Raw genomic sequence first — 14,584 nt, forward strand, 5'->3', positions numbered from 1 at the left:
TAGATTTGTTGCATTTTACTCAAGAGCTTACAGGGAGGTTCATCTCTTTTAAAATCAGCCCTGTGTTTACAGAAGAGTTGCAGCTGTAAAACGAGGCACTTAATTTCTGTAAATCTTCTCCCTAAGGGGCAGCGTTATAGTACGGTAACAGCAACGAGATAGCTGGAGCTTATGTTTCGTAGGAGGATGCCAAGGACCTCGGGAGAAGCAAGTGCCATCAGTGCCAGGACAGGAGCGGGGAGCCGGGGCGCGGACGAGGGAAGGCGCCGACCCGCTCCAGCGGCGGACGCCCGCGGTTCGGTAGTCGGGAGGTGAAAACGGTGGTGGTTTTGCCTGTTAAGCTCCCACCGAATCCAGCGCTTGATCTGAGGAGAGGCAGGGGAAATAAATCATTGGTACGGAAGAGAGAAAGGGATGAAAAAATGGTAGCTGCTGGAAGGAAGATCTCTCTGTGCAGTGGCACCAGGGAGCAGAGAAGAGCTTGCTGGCTGGCTGGTAACAGTGTAAATGGAGAAAGAGAGGTTTTGCCAGCGAGCAGGAGAAAGGGCTATAAGAGAGCTGACTTCCTAATGAGCGCATATAATGTTGTTAAGGGTTTTGCCGTTTTATGCTGAATATACGACTTTTCAAGATACGGCTATCAGCAAGAAGAAAAAAAAATAGAACTTTAGCAAAAATGCAGCCTTCGGAAACGGTTCGTTACACTCTGGTAAACATACCCTCATGGTGAAATTGTTGATGGGGGTGGGAAGCAGAGTAAGAAAACGCATCTTCTTCTAGTATGTGCAGCTCTCTAATTAATGAATTTGACAAACTGAAAGGTCTTTCTCTAGTCCCTGTGACTTGACTTTTTTTTTCTTTTTTTTTTAACCCAATAAAGATATTCGATACAAGAAATTCTTTGATTTAGATATGCTTATATCGCAGGTTAAATCCACGTTATCTAAGCTTATCAAGTATTCCAAGAAGTACATTTCTTTTTCTTCTGTTTATTTTGCCATTGTACATTCTGATGCTGAAATATGCAGCATTTCTGACAGATTCGGAGTTATAAGACCAAAGAAACTTGTAGGTGTCATCTGTCAAAAATAATTTTTCGTTATAGCCTGTAGATGTAATGTTGTTCTTTCTATTCATTGTTTGTGCTATTAAAATAAAATCTAAATAAAATTATTCCATATTTTTTTGCCTGATCGCCTGTGGACCGCTGCCCTCAGCTGCCCCGGTGTCATCATCTTTCAGTCTAAATATTCAAATATGCATTTCGAAGAAGAAGACAGATTAACCTGAAAGTTTCTGTCTCACTCTGTGTATCTCACACGGAAAAACAAGGGCACACTTCGGGCACACATATACAGAAGGGTTAGTTCTTCCACAGCTAGGAGGGAAAAATCCTGTATTTGAATATTTCTGTCACGGCTTGGTATTTGGCAGAGGGGTCTTCTTAATAAGATGACCATCTTAAATTATTTGTCGAATGAACCTTTAAAGTCAGATTTGAATTAAGATGTGCTCAGCTCAAAATATCAGAGTCGAACCAACTCCTTCTTTTGAGTCATTGATTTTAAAGCTAAATTAAGATGCCCACCGTACAGATATTTCTTCCTGAGAAAAGGGCTTGCCACCATTGTTTCTAAACCCGAGTCCCGAGGTATTTGGAAAAAAGAAAAAAAACAAACAAACAAAAAGATGGACTGTGTATGTTCAGCTACTGCTGAGGAAAAGTTTTCAACAGTCTGTGTCAGCCAGAGCAGCGCCCCGGGCTTAAGGGCTCAACCCCAGGTACAGACACTGCTTTTGGATGAGCGTGAGATTGGACCTCCTGCAAACGGAAGTCCACGTGGAGGGAATGAGCGTTCCAGGCAGCCCCCGAGGTGGTCGCACCCCTAGGTACGGGGCTGCCAACGAGCTGTCCGCACCCGCTGCCCACGCAGCTTGCAGGGCTGAGCCCTGCCCCATCCGTGGGAAGCCCCCACAACTCTGGACAGCTTTATTCGAGAAAGGAAGGCCCCCTCCTACAGTCCGGGCGTCCCGTAGCAGGTGGGCTGAGATTTTCCACTAGTACTTGACCTTGCAAAGAAAAAAAATTAAAATTCGGGAGATCAAAAATAAGCTTGTTGCCGGGATGAGCTCCCAGGACGCGAAATATCCGGATTTTTATCACGGCCCGCCTGAAGCTGTCACCCCGTTCCGTTCTGCCAGTGGTCTCAGCCAGCCCTGCTCTCCGTGTCTCTCAGTTCCTATAAATATCAACCTCACCGGTACTCCCCCCGCAGTTTATCCGTGGGAGGAGAAGCCGGCCCGGAGCCGCGGGGTCCACAGCGCGGCCGCGCATGTTGCGCGGAGAGGCTGCGAGATGCTGTCGAGGCTGCAGCATTCCTGTCCCACGGCCCCTCCGAGCCGGCCCCAGAGGTGGTTTGTGTTGGAGGCGGTTGGAACCTGGGGCGAGAACACGGCAGTTTCTCAAACTCCCTTTGAGAGCCCGCAAAACCGGGTGGAAAAGATGCGCACATGAAATATGTGTGTATTTGTCGTATATGAAACCTGTCCGGGGGGATATAGACACGGAATTAAATAAGGCAGCAACGATATATTTTCTCTCTTCGGTTGTATAGTTTTTCCTCACTTCTATAGTTTCAGAAGCCCCCTCCGAGCTTCTGGGTTGAGGAGAAACCATTTGTTACCAGATAGAGCAATGCAGCGAAGCCTGCCCTCGGAAAAGCGTCTCTCAAGCGTGATCCGGCGAAGATGCAACTAATTAACTCGCGTCTCTGTTTTCCGCTCATTTCTCTCCGGTAATGTCAGAGGCTTGTTGGGGAAGGGGGTGTTTCTCCTCTGGCCAGGCTCGGCAGCGCTCACCAGGAGCCACAGCCCTCTCCCGCCTGCCGGGTTGCTTCAAGGTTACCTTCACGAAGTCGTGCAGAAAATGCGGCTCCCAAAGTCCCACGGGATCGAGTCAAGGAAGAAAATAAGTGTTCCTCATTTTATTCGAGTTAATAAAAGCGACACAACTGCCACAATGGTGGGAAGCTTGGGTTGAACGTGGAGGAGCAGCTCTCCAGGGGGAAAATGCAGGTTTTTGAGTGAAAAACTGGAGGAACAGTGAGAAAGGAAGGAGACGTCCCGCAGAGGTGGGGAAAGCCCCAGTGCAAGCCTGGAGTGGTAACAGAGCATCCCTGGTGTTTCGTGGGTAGGTAGACTTCAAGACACCTCCATTTTACAGCAGCATCATTTCCTCTGGAAGGGCCAAGAGCTCAGTGCAAAAATCTATGCCCTCAGGACAGACTTGCTTTCTCTTTCTCTTCTTGCCAAGCCAGTTTCCATCATTTATTATTTTATCATTAGTCCTGGATAACCAGGAGTTCCCAGGTGACTGAAGGTTAGCCCGTGTGATGCTCATCTACAAGAAGGGTCATAGGTGGATCTAAGGAACTACAGGTCTGTCAGTCTGAGCTCAGTGCCAGGGAAGGTTGTGGAACAGAGTGTGATCACACGGCATGTACAGGACAACCAAGGCATCAAGCCCAGCCAGCCTGGGTTTTGGAAAGGCAAAATATTTTGCTTGACCAAAATATCTTCTTTTATGACCAGGTGACCCTCTAGTGGATGAGAGAAAGGCTATGAGTGTTTTCTACCCAGACTTCAGTAAAGCCTTTGATACTGTCTCCCACAGCAATCTCCTGGAGAAGCTGGCAGCCCACAGCTTGGTGCACTCTTTGTTGGGTTAAGAACTGTCTGGATGGCCAGGCCCACAGAGTGCTGGTGAATGGTGCTACATCAAGTTGGTGGCCAGTCGCTAGTGGGGTTTCCCAAGGCTCGGTTTTGGGTCAGTTCTGTTTAATATCTTTATTGATGATTTGGACAAGGGGGTCAAGTAAGTAAGTTTGTGAGTGATACTAAGTTAGGTGAGAGCGTTGATCTGCTGGAGAATAGGAAGATTCTGCAGAAAGATCTGGGTAGGCTGGATTGATGGGCTTAGGCCAACCCTATGGCATTCTATAACGTGAAGTACTGGGTCCTGCACTTCGGTCACAACAATCCCATGCGGTGCTATGGGCTGGAAGAAGAGTGGTTGTAAAGTGGCCCAATGGAAAAGGACCTGGGGGTGCTGGTCAACAGCTGGATGAACATGAGCCGGAAGTGTGCCCAGATGGCCAAAGACGCCAATGGCATCCTGGCTTCTATCAGAAACAGCGTGGCCAGCAGGACTAGGGAAGTGATCATCCCTCTGTACTTGGCACTGGTAAGGTTGCACCTTGAGTCCTTGTTTAGTTCTGGGACCCTCACTACAAGGAAGACATTGAGGTGCTGGAACGTGTCCACAGAAGGGCAACAAAGCTGGTGATGGCTCTAGAGAATAAGTCCTCCAAGGAGTGGCTGAGGGAGCTGAGATTGTTCAGCCTGAAGAAAAGGAGGCTCAGTGCAGAACTTAGTGCTCTCTACAGCTACAGCTACCTGAAAGGAGGTTGCAGAAAGCTGGGGTTTGGTCTCTTCTCACAGGCAACTAGTGACAGGACAAGAGGAAATGGCCTCAAGCTGCTCCAGGAAAGGTTCAGGTTGGACATCAGGAAGAATTTTTTCATTGAAAGGGCGGCTAAGCATTGGAACATAATGCCTGGGAAAGTGGTTGAGTCACCATCCCTGGAAGTCTTCAAGAAACAACTGGATATGGCATTTTGTGCTATGGTTTATTTGACATGGGGCTATTTGTTCAAAGGTTGGACTTGAGGATCTTGGAGGTCTTTTCCAACCTCAGTGATTCTATGGAAAGTTGTTTAGGGTGTAGAAGGGCACCCAGGAGGCAGGTATAGAGATCCCCTGTCCTGGCTGGGCAGCAGCCGTGGTCAGCCTCCTGACTTCTCAGGAAGCCTTTCATTGCCCATAACTTAATTTTGTTTAACTGAACATTTGTGAAGAGGTAAGAGAGAGGCAAACTCTCCCTGAGAGGTGCAGGCTACCTCAGAGACCCTCAATCCCCTACTCGTGTCCCAGCAGAGGTCCCCTGGGAGTCAGGAGTCACCCTGGGAACTTGGTCTTTCCTAGAGGCAAAGACCTCCCTGATGGGTCACATGCTCCATGTGAGTGTAGGACCACCCAGTGTCTGGCCTGCAGGTTGATCTGCGTGGCTCCCAGGGCTTGAAGGATAGCCTGAATACCAGTCTCAGCCTGGGCCTGGTGGGCTGCTCAGGATCCAGGCCCACACACTGACTCCCACATGGAAAGACTGAGCCATTGGAGTGGAGGATGCATTTCAGGCTGACCAGAGGAGAAAAACAGATCAAACCAAAACAACACTGATATGCTATTCCATCCTGCATATGTTCCTGCTGTGTATTTTAGTGAGAGGAGGGGAGGTTAAATGCTAGAGTGTCTGTGACCCAGAAAGGAAAACCCATTGAAATAACAGGCTACTGTGTGGGAATGCTGATGACTTTTAAAATTATTTTAAGCGAAGGTCAGTAGGAGGTGCCTGAACTATCTATCCCTATCAAGAAGTTTTTACAACACCTCTGTCTCTTGTTATTTATCCTCATGTTGTAAACTGAACCCTCATTATTCTAAAATCTTTCCCTCATCTAATGAAATTATCCTGAATGTCTTTGATGTAAAATATTAAATGGTTGCCTCTGCAAGACTGTGTTTTGTGTGTGTGCGTTGGGAGGCAAAGTACGCGTAAGGGTGCTTCAAATAAAAAATTCTCCAATATAAATACTTTGCCCCTGAAATTGTCAGTCAAAACCAGCAGGATCCTTATGTTCAGATGCATTACTGAGCAGCTGAATTTTTATTTCATATGTATAAACATTATTTGTTGATACTTCCTGCTCACTTAACATGGGGTCACATCCAGGGCCACCACTCCTCCAATCCACCTCCCCTGTTGCAAAATATAGCCTAAAAGACCACCATTATTGGCAAAAATATCAGACAACTGTCACATTACCTAACTTAGTGAAATCATAACAAAGGCTTCCATTAGAAGTGACATAAGATAAGCTGGAAGGGGTTTTCAATTCCACTTACACTTCTTTTCCTCTTCCTTCCCTGAAATGTCTCACATTCTCAGCATGTTTTGTGGAAGCTTGATTAAAGTCAGGAAATCTGGTTTTGTACCACTCATTCATTTCCTGAGGGGATATTAAACAGCAGAGGGCAAACAGGAATGCTTATTGTCAGATCTGTGAAAAGATATGTACTCTTTTCAGTTATTAGATGAATACGTAAATGTGAAAAACCTGAGAGTATTAGTAGAGACTGTTTTTTGTGTGCAACTAAGGAAAAGGGATAAAGAAAACGTATTTCCAATTGTGGAGGAGGACTCATGAACAAAAACCTGACTGTGTATCATCATATTTATCATGTTATTTATAAGATGTGGATTGGAAGAAGCATTTATTTGGGGGAAAAAAATCTATCCAACTATCCTGTGTATATTTATGTCTAGCAATGGACTATTAAGTATATTCAATATGTTTGTGACAGGTTTTATTAGGGGGGCAGAGGGGGAAGAGATCAGCAAGAGCTGACAGACAATTTCATCTCACAAATACGACAAAGTATAATTTTACCTGCAGGTTCTTGGCTGCGATTTTTTCATCCTATATCTGGATGTCCCTCAGAGCAGCAGCCAGGTCCGAGGCTGATCAGGAGACATCAGCACACACAGCAGCACTGCACATCTGTTTCATGAAATCTTCATTTGCTTATGTTGACAGAAACACACAGAGAGGACATGGTAAATAAAGCGATCCCCCCCACAGCTCCTGGAAAAGAAAGGCTGGAAAGCAATGTCAAGGGAAAAAAGCTCTGCCCTGTCTGCCCCCTGCCATGGCCCTGTCCAGGAAAACACCTCCCAGCTGGGCCTCCAGGGACATGGAGCCACAGTGGCATCCAGGTTCTCCAAGAAACAAATGAAACCACACATGGCCATCAACCCCCCTGCACAGTGGCTCCATGCCAGCCGCACGACTCTTGGCCTGGTAACGGGCATCCCCAGCATGCCTCAGTCAAAAGAAGCCTTTGCTCTTTTGCTCAAGAGATGCTGCAGGGCTGGGAAGGATCCCCCAAAGCACTGGGAGCCTCCTGGTTGCCATGCTGCAGGGAGGATCTCCAGCATGGCAGGATGTCCTCTTGTAGGGCACCAGAAGGGTGGCTGAGCAGGGCAATGTGCACCCCAGGGAGTCCTTGTTCTCTCTGGGTCTGTGGGGCAGGAAGGGTTTCCTCCTCCATAACTCTGGTACTGGTGTGGTCTGCTGTTGTGCTGTGAAATGGGGTCATGCAATATGAGGTCTGTCCTGTTGGGAAAAGGATAGTCTGGGAGTGGATCTGGCAAGACTCTGCAGTGCCAAGTGCTCCCATTCCAGCAGTGTCAGACAGCCCCCGCTGTGCCAGATACAGGGCAAGGAGAGTTGTTCCCTGTGCCCAGTGTGCAGTGGAGCAATGATGTTTATCATAGCTATGGTAAGTCTCCTGCCCAGTCCCCACTAACTATTTCCTGCCATTCTGCAGCATAGGATCATAGAATCATTTAGGTTAGAAAAGACCTTTGAGATCAAGATCATCAAGCACTGCTAAGTCCACCACTAAACCACATCCCTAAGTGCCACATCTGCACATCTTTTAAATACCTCCAGTGATAATGACTCCACCACTTCCCTGGGAAGCCTGTTCCAATACTTGACAATCCTTTTGGTAAAGAAAGTATTCCTAATATTCAACCTTAACCTCCCCCGATACAACTTGCAGCCATTTCCCCTTGTCCTGTCACTTGTTACTTGGGAGAAGATAATGGCTACAACCTCCTTTCAGGTAGCTGTAGAGAAAGATAAGGTTCCCCTGAGCCTCCTTTTCTCCAGGCTAAATAATCCCAACTCCCTCAGCTGCTCCTCATAAGACTCATGCTCTAGATGCTTCACCAGCTTCATTGCTCTTCTTTGGAGAAGTTCCAGCACGTCAGTGTCCCAAAACTGAGCACAGAACATGAAGTGTAGCCTCACCAGTGCCGAATATGGGGGGACAATCACTATCCTAGCCCTGTTGGCCAGACTATTTATGAAACAAGCCAGGATGCCATAGGCCTTCTTGGCCACCTGGGCACACTGCTGGCTCATGTTCAGATGGCTGTTTATCATGCAGAAGCCAAATCACCAACATGAAGTAACAAAATGCTGGTACAAAATCACAGCAGGAAAAAGGCAAGGGGTCAGGTAGAGAAAGATGGCAAAAAAATAAAAGAGATGTTCGCTGGATGTGATAAGCAGCACCATGAGATTTGCTGCTATTTTGGTTGCTCTAGTACGTTCAGTGAGGCAAATGACATGCTTCTCTGTTGTACAGCAGCTTCTCTCTCTGCTAGCTCCTGGGTGCTGTGCAAAGCTGTGTGTGATGCAGTTGTGGGTGGCTGGGATCTAAGGCATGTGCTGGCAATCTGATTCCCCTCTTTGTGACATTGACACAGTGGAGTAAAGTCTTTCTCCCATACTCTGCAAGGTCTGGATGGCTTCTTAGAGAAAGGTGTCAGGTCAGAGAGCCTCCACAGACTTCCCACAAAACTCAGCCTGTGGTTCCCATCATGTGTCCTTGCATGAAGGGAAAAGTAAAGGGTATGCAAATTATTTCTTCCCTACCTCCCTCCTTACATTCCTAGTTACAAACAGGGTCTCTAATCTAAAGTCTCTCTGGCACGTCAAGAAAGGTGTCCTATTCTGCCATCAAAGACATTTAGAAACATCACTGTCTCCATCTTATCCTGTGCATCTTCCCTCTTCATAGTTCCTAATTCATATCCATTAGCTGCACCATCAGCAACAGATCATTGCAGAGTCCTGTGGGACTGGGTCTGAAAAGCCTTTCAGTTTAAGCCCAATCACTAGGTGCTCCTTGCTGCTCCTGACACCCAGAAGTTCTTGGTTTACTGCTTTCAGTCCCCAGTCCCAGCCAGTTTCAAGGCAAAGCCCAAATGAATCACGTCTTGTATGCTTCAGGGACAGGCTCGTCTTTGCCTAACATATTCATATATTTATGAATATATGAATAGCCCAAAAGATGCCCAGAACTACATTAATTATCTTCCCAATTATTTGCTTAGTGAATATGTAGGAAGTTCCTATGTTAAGTTGGGCTGAACAGAGAAATTTCCTTGCTTATTGGTGATGGTGGTTGGCTGCCTTGCAGGATATTTTACTTCTGGTTCTGTAGACAGCCTCTCAGTTCAGGCTGATGAAGTCCAGATGCTTGAAGTGGTGGACATAGATGGAGAGAGTTTGCCCACTGTGAGGAGAATCCCTAAGAGCAAGCAGGCTGCTCTTCACATAGTATCCTTAGTGTGAATGGACAAGGCATACCTAAATTTCAGAGAACAGGTTTTCTCAGATGTTGCAAAAAGTAGTCCTAATGGGCTCACAGGTCTTGCCAACCATTAGCACCATGCACAACCTTCCCAGCAGGACAAACCAGGAGTTATTTCATCCTGCCCAGGATCTGCCCTGTGGGAGTGCTTCTTGCCACTATGATTGCTGGCAGAAACTCTGCTGACTTTTGTGGGTGTAGGGATGAATTTAAATTACAGCCTGTGTTCATGGTGGAATGGGGAGACCATGAGGGCTGCAGCTTTACTACAGCTACTGCCAGTTGCTGTCTGTCTATATGTTTTGTGTCCAGGCAGCCTTTCCCTTCCTGTCTACATTCTTCCCTGAAAACTGGGCTTGCAAGAGGGATGAGTACTCATCCCAGTATAAGACACATATTTGTCTCTGGGTGAGGACGGATATAATCCCCTGATCTAGGTTCTGCCACAGTAGGGTCCTCATTAGAATTAACCAAGTCAGACCATTGACTTTGCAGAATAGAGTGTGGAAACAGGCAACGGGCTTGGGACTGAGTTACTCAATCCATTAATTTTATATACAGTACATGTGGAGGACAGAGGATGAGATGAATGCAACTTCTGGCACCAGTGAACACAGCTTGCCTTCAAGACTCCAGGAGCTTCACCTTTATAACACTCTGGGTTAATTAGCAAATTAGGAAACTGCTCTGGAAAGCTGAGGCAATAAAGTGCAAAACCTAATGATTCAGACAGCAGCTTTAATGCAAATGTTCTTGGGTGAAATATTGACTCACGCTGGAACAAAGAGATCTGTTTTACTGCATCTGTGCTGGCACACCGTCCACAAGCTCTATACATGAGGGTCCTGAGAGCACTCTCAGCCTTGGATGTCCCTGCCTACTCCCAGGGCCTCCTCTCACCCTGCCCATGGCCCAGAACCCCTTCTCAGACCCCCCAGGGCCATCAGGCACTGCTACATGCTGCTAGATGGCATTAATGAGCCCCCTCCTCAAACGTGCATTGGGGTGTGATAGGAGCATGGACACTTGGTCTCCAACTGCATCGGTCCCGGCAGCCATGACCAGGGTCCCTCATCAGTGACTACTCACTCCCAGCCCTGCCAAGCACCAGGCAGGCTTGCTCACCTGGTGAGCAAGGTCCTTTTTTAATTATCTTGCCGCAAAACTCAGATATAGCTGCCCCAGTGACAGCGCTACTTGAAGAAATGAGGGTATCATCCCTCCCTCCCTGCTCACCCTGCCACTATTGCTACATCCTGCGGCAGTGCAGGTATAGGCACCCACAGCTCCTGCTGTGATCCCACCTTGCCAGCAGTACGTGCACTGATACATCTCAGATGATTGATACGTGATATTGATACATCTCAGATCCCACTCAGAAGCTGAAAGCCACCACGGGAAAGGGCATGAAAAGAAAGTTATGAAGGATTTGGGCTCATGTTCTTCCTGTTAATATTTTAAGTTTATAATGATAATATTATATAATGATTAAAAAAAATATCTCTAGAGGCTCTCTCCAATGAGGAAAATTCCAACACGGAGCAAACTGAGCCCTGAAACCTTGGGAATATGTAAGTTAAAGAGAAATTTAGGTGAGGTGGAGACAGCACAGGCCAAGTAAGCTCTTGGTCTTACTGGGACCTTACAACTGGGAGAATCCTGATCCTGAATTTAGACCTCAGTGGTTTTACACTGACAAAAGGGAGGTATAGATTGGACATAGGGAAGACATTGTTTCCTGCGAGGGTGGTGAGGCACAGGTTGCTATGGATGCCACTTGGCCCAGGGAAGCTGAAGATGCCCCATCTCTGGCAGCACTCGAGGCCATGTTAGATGGCGCACGGACCAACCTGGTCTGGAGGAAAGTGTCCCTGCCCGTGGCATGGGGGTCAGACTGTATGGTTTTGGAAAGTCCCTCCCAGCTCCCAGCCCAACCCAGTGCGTGTCCCCGTGCCAGCCAGCGGGGATGCGGGGGCCGGAACCCGCGCACGGGGGAACGGTTGGCAGTGCCGCGTGTTGCCGGCCGGCGGCGGCGGCGGCCATCTCCTCCTTCCTGCTGTCGGCGCGGGGGTGGCGGCGCTGTGGCGGCGGGGCCGGGGCATCGCGGCCCGGGCGCCTCCTCCCCGCTCCTCCCCGCTCCGCTCCGCTCCTTCCCATGGCCGGCAACTTCTGGCAGAGCTCGCACTAGTGGGTGCCGCGGCCGCGGGGCGCGGGGCACGGGTTTTGCGGGCCGTCCCCGCGCTCTGTCCATTCATTGCGGGGCCGGGCGGGCGCGGCGCTGAGGGGAGGCCCGGGGCGGCCGGGCAGCGCCGGGCGGGCGGCGGGGCCTGCGAGCCGTGGCGCCCTGCCTAGAGCCGCGCTGGAGTGCGGAGCGGCCCGAGCCGGCCCCGCTCCGCCGCCGCTTGGGAAGCGTTCGGGCGCTCCGGGACAGGGGTCGCGTCCCGGTGTCCCCGCCCGCGCCGCCCGGGGCTCCAGCGGCGGGTGCGGGCACTTGGGGCCTTGGCACGTTTGTCCCCCAGCGGTAGGGCAGCCGGTGTCAGCTTGGGTTGGACATTAGGAGGAAGTTTTTCATAGAAAGGGCGGTGAGATACTGGAATGGACTGCCCAGGGAAGTGGTGGAGTCACCGTCCCTGGAGGTGCTTTAGGAGAGACTGGACGTGGCACTTAGTGCCCTGGTCTGGTTGACAAGGCGGTGTTGGGTCATAGGTAGGACTCGATGATCTCACTGGTCTTTTCCAACCTAATTGATTCAGTGATTCTGCCCTAAAACTCTTCATGCTTAGTGCGTCGAGGTTTGAATAGTGCCCGTGATGCACTGACTGCAATTTAAACCTTGTTAGTGACTGACGGGGTATAAGAGCTGCACAGCCAGCTCAGTTTGCTACAGGTAGAGTCTGATCTTAGCCCTTGGTAGTTTGTGGTTTTGTTGTTTTGTTGTTGTTTTGTTTTTTTCCCCCAGTTGTTTAACTTTGAAAACCCTGGTGAATGTTTGCTTGAGAAGACTGTGTGTGGCTTGGTTAAAGGCTAGAAGCCCTTTAGCCCCGAGCCTTAATTCATAGTCTGTTTGTACAGGAGACACTCAGTATAATGTTGATAAAGAGTTGCTGAAATTATTTTCCATTCCTTTAGCTTACAATGGATTTTGGATAAACAAGATCTATTGAAGGAACGCCAGAAAGACTTGAAATTTCTAACTGAAGAAGAATATTGGAAGCTACAGATATTTTTTACAAATGGTAAACCCCTTTTTTTATTTCTGCTGTAAAATCCGTGCAATATCTGCCATGTCTAAATGCAGGCTTGAATTGCTTAAAGAACGTAATGTTTTCCTTGTGATATTACATATACTTTCACAGCCCCTTTTGACAAAGAACTGCAATATAAATAACATCATAATTTTTTAGTTATACTAACAGAGTTCTAGGAGAACTTACAGGCAAATTAGCTGCATATATAGCATTTTAACCTGTGATAGAACAAAGCAGTAAATTTTCTTATTTTCAGGAGTTTCTTACCAAAAACATAAAAGGAGGAGAAGCAAACAGAAACTGCTAAGCTCGCATACTAAAAACTCCATATCATGCATTAGTGCTGAGACTAGGCTTTTGGTGGGTACTTAGGCTGTGGTAAGTATTTTAGGTAATCTGTGCAATCCTGTTAAACAGCAGAGCTTGGAAACTTGTTATTTGTATTCGGTTACATTCTCTGAAACTTGCAACACAGCCTGTGTTTTGCCTTCTGACTGGTTCACCAGCACCAGGTGGCTCTCAAATTGTCTACAAGTTTCTGAGAGCTGTTGGCAGGCAGCCTGTTCTCCCAAAGAATCTGGGACTTGTCTGTGAAGTTATCGAAGTCTTACTTCACCCTACATAGTCTTTAACCATCCATATGAATGGCCACATATCAGATTGCAAAGGCCCTTAAACTCACTCTTTTCTGTGCAATTGTTCAGCGTATAAATAAGTATCCCTACACAAAGGATATTGCTATCTATTTGTTTGCAAACAACTCTTTAAATGTTTTTTGCAGCAGTCCTTTAAAGTACAGAATGCTTGTTTTTTCAGGCCAGACCTGAGACAGAGAAGTGAAGTGACTTTCCCAAGGCCACTTGAAGATCTTATGTCAGTGCTGGAATGATATCTGTGAAAGATACTTATCCCAGCTTCTCTCTCAGCTTAGTTATTTTTGTAACAATTGCATATGCTGCCAACACTGTCACTGTGGATATATCTGTATTATTGCTTATATTGCACAAGGAAATCAAATTAGCAATGATTTACCCATTTGATCCATTCCTGAAATTTCTTGAGGTTAAAATGAAGCGTCATAGCTTCATAATGCAAAAAGAGACATAAAGAGGATATTTTGAAAGCTGTATTTCTCCGCTAATTTTCACTAGTATTAATTTGAATTATGAAATATGCCTTTTAAATGTCTCACTTCAGTGTTTTTCTTAAGTAAACAAAGACTTACAAAGTAAACAAGTTAGTTTGTTAGTGTCAGTTCGTGGTTCTCAGGGTTCCTGTTCCTTGGCACTCCCTGTCTCCCCTGAAGGTGCAGTGAGTGAGCAGTGGCAGCTGGAGAACAGCTCTGCCAGCAACTCCCCATGTACGGACACAGCCTGCTCTGGAGGAGATGGTGGTGCTGGGCTTTACCCCTTCCGAGCAAAGAGAGACACCTTCATGGGGAGGACAGTCAGGGGTGCTCTGTACTGGTGGGAGCTCAGGCAGCGCTTGCCCTGTCCAAGCCCTTGAGGTGTGTTCTATCATCACCTGCCTCTGAACAGGAATCCTGCTTTGGGTCCTCCCTTGTCTCCCATCTGCACTACCTGAGTAGGGATATGAGTCTTGGCCACAGCATGTCACATCAGTGTGTGTCAGCCCAGGAGATGATTGTTCCCTAAAGCAATCAAAAAATTACTTGGAGAGGGGCAGTTTCCTGCTGCTTCGTCATTGGTAAACAAGTGCAGTAGATCATGAACTGATTTTATGGCCATGCACAGCTATTCAGAATACTGAAGAGAACTAAAAAGATCATCTTCTAAAGTAGTTTGAAAAATGAAGCTGTTGATTTCTCTCAAGTCTTGTTGATCACCAAGTCTTAACAGTTTTTCTCTGAAAAGTGCATTAGTTGTTTTCCCTTTCTGATTTTCGGCAGAAGCTGTAATGTTTGTGTTAAAGGGTACTCAAAATATTCAGATTTAAAACAGTCTTTATTAAAAAAAAAACCAAGCACT

General features: G+C 47.3%; 1 protein-coding gene and 1 long non-coding RNA gene across 4 annotated transcripts in view; one reads left to right on the forward strand and one right to left on the reverse strand.

The window, feature by feature from the left end:
• On the reverse strand, positions 1-11,441 carry LOC120325170. The gene is made up of 4 exons (XR_005567056.1): positions 11,199-11,441; positions 6,570-6,703; positions 6,025-6,128; positions 1-365 (listed from the first exon to the last, which is right to left on the reverse strand). It is a non-coding gene; the product is annotated as an uncharacterized LOC120325170 (long non-coding RNA).
• CCNC (cyclin C) overlaps positions 11,424-14,584 on the forward strand; it is a 17,278-nt gene continuing 14,117 nt past the window's right edge. The window contains exons 1-2 of one of the 3 annotated variants that reach the window (XM_027726119.2): positions 11,424-11,535; positions 12,478-12,584. In XM_027726119.2, coding sequence (XP_027581920.1) covers positions 11,504-11,535; positions 12,478-12,584 — 139 coding nt within the window. In that variant the 5' untranslated portion in view covers positions 11,424-11,503. Of the gene's footprint in view, positions 11,536-12,477; positions 12,585-12,852; positions 12,957-14,584 lie in introns of those variants that run through there. The other 2 variants (XM_027726121.2, XM_039390741.1) reach the window with 2 other exon arrangements.

The sequence above is a fragment of the Pipra filicauda genome, unplaced genomic scaffold, assembly GCF_003945595.2.
Source record: "Pipra filicauda isolate LSUMZ 115617 unplaced genomic scaffold, ASM394559v2 scaffold128_size5466820_pilon, whole genome shotgun sequence".
Classification (NCBI taxonomy): Eukaryota; Metazoa; Chordata; class Aves; order Passeriformes; family Pipridae; genus Pipra; species Pipra filicauda.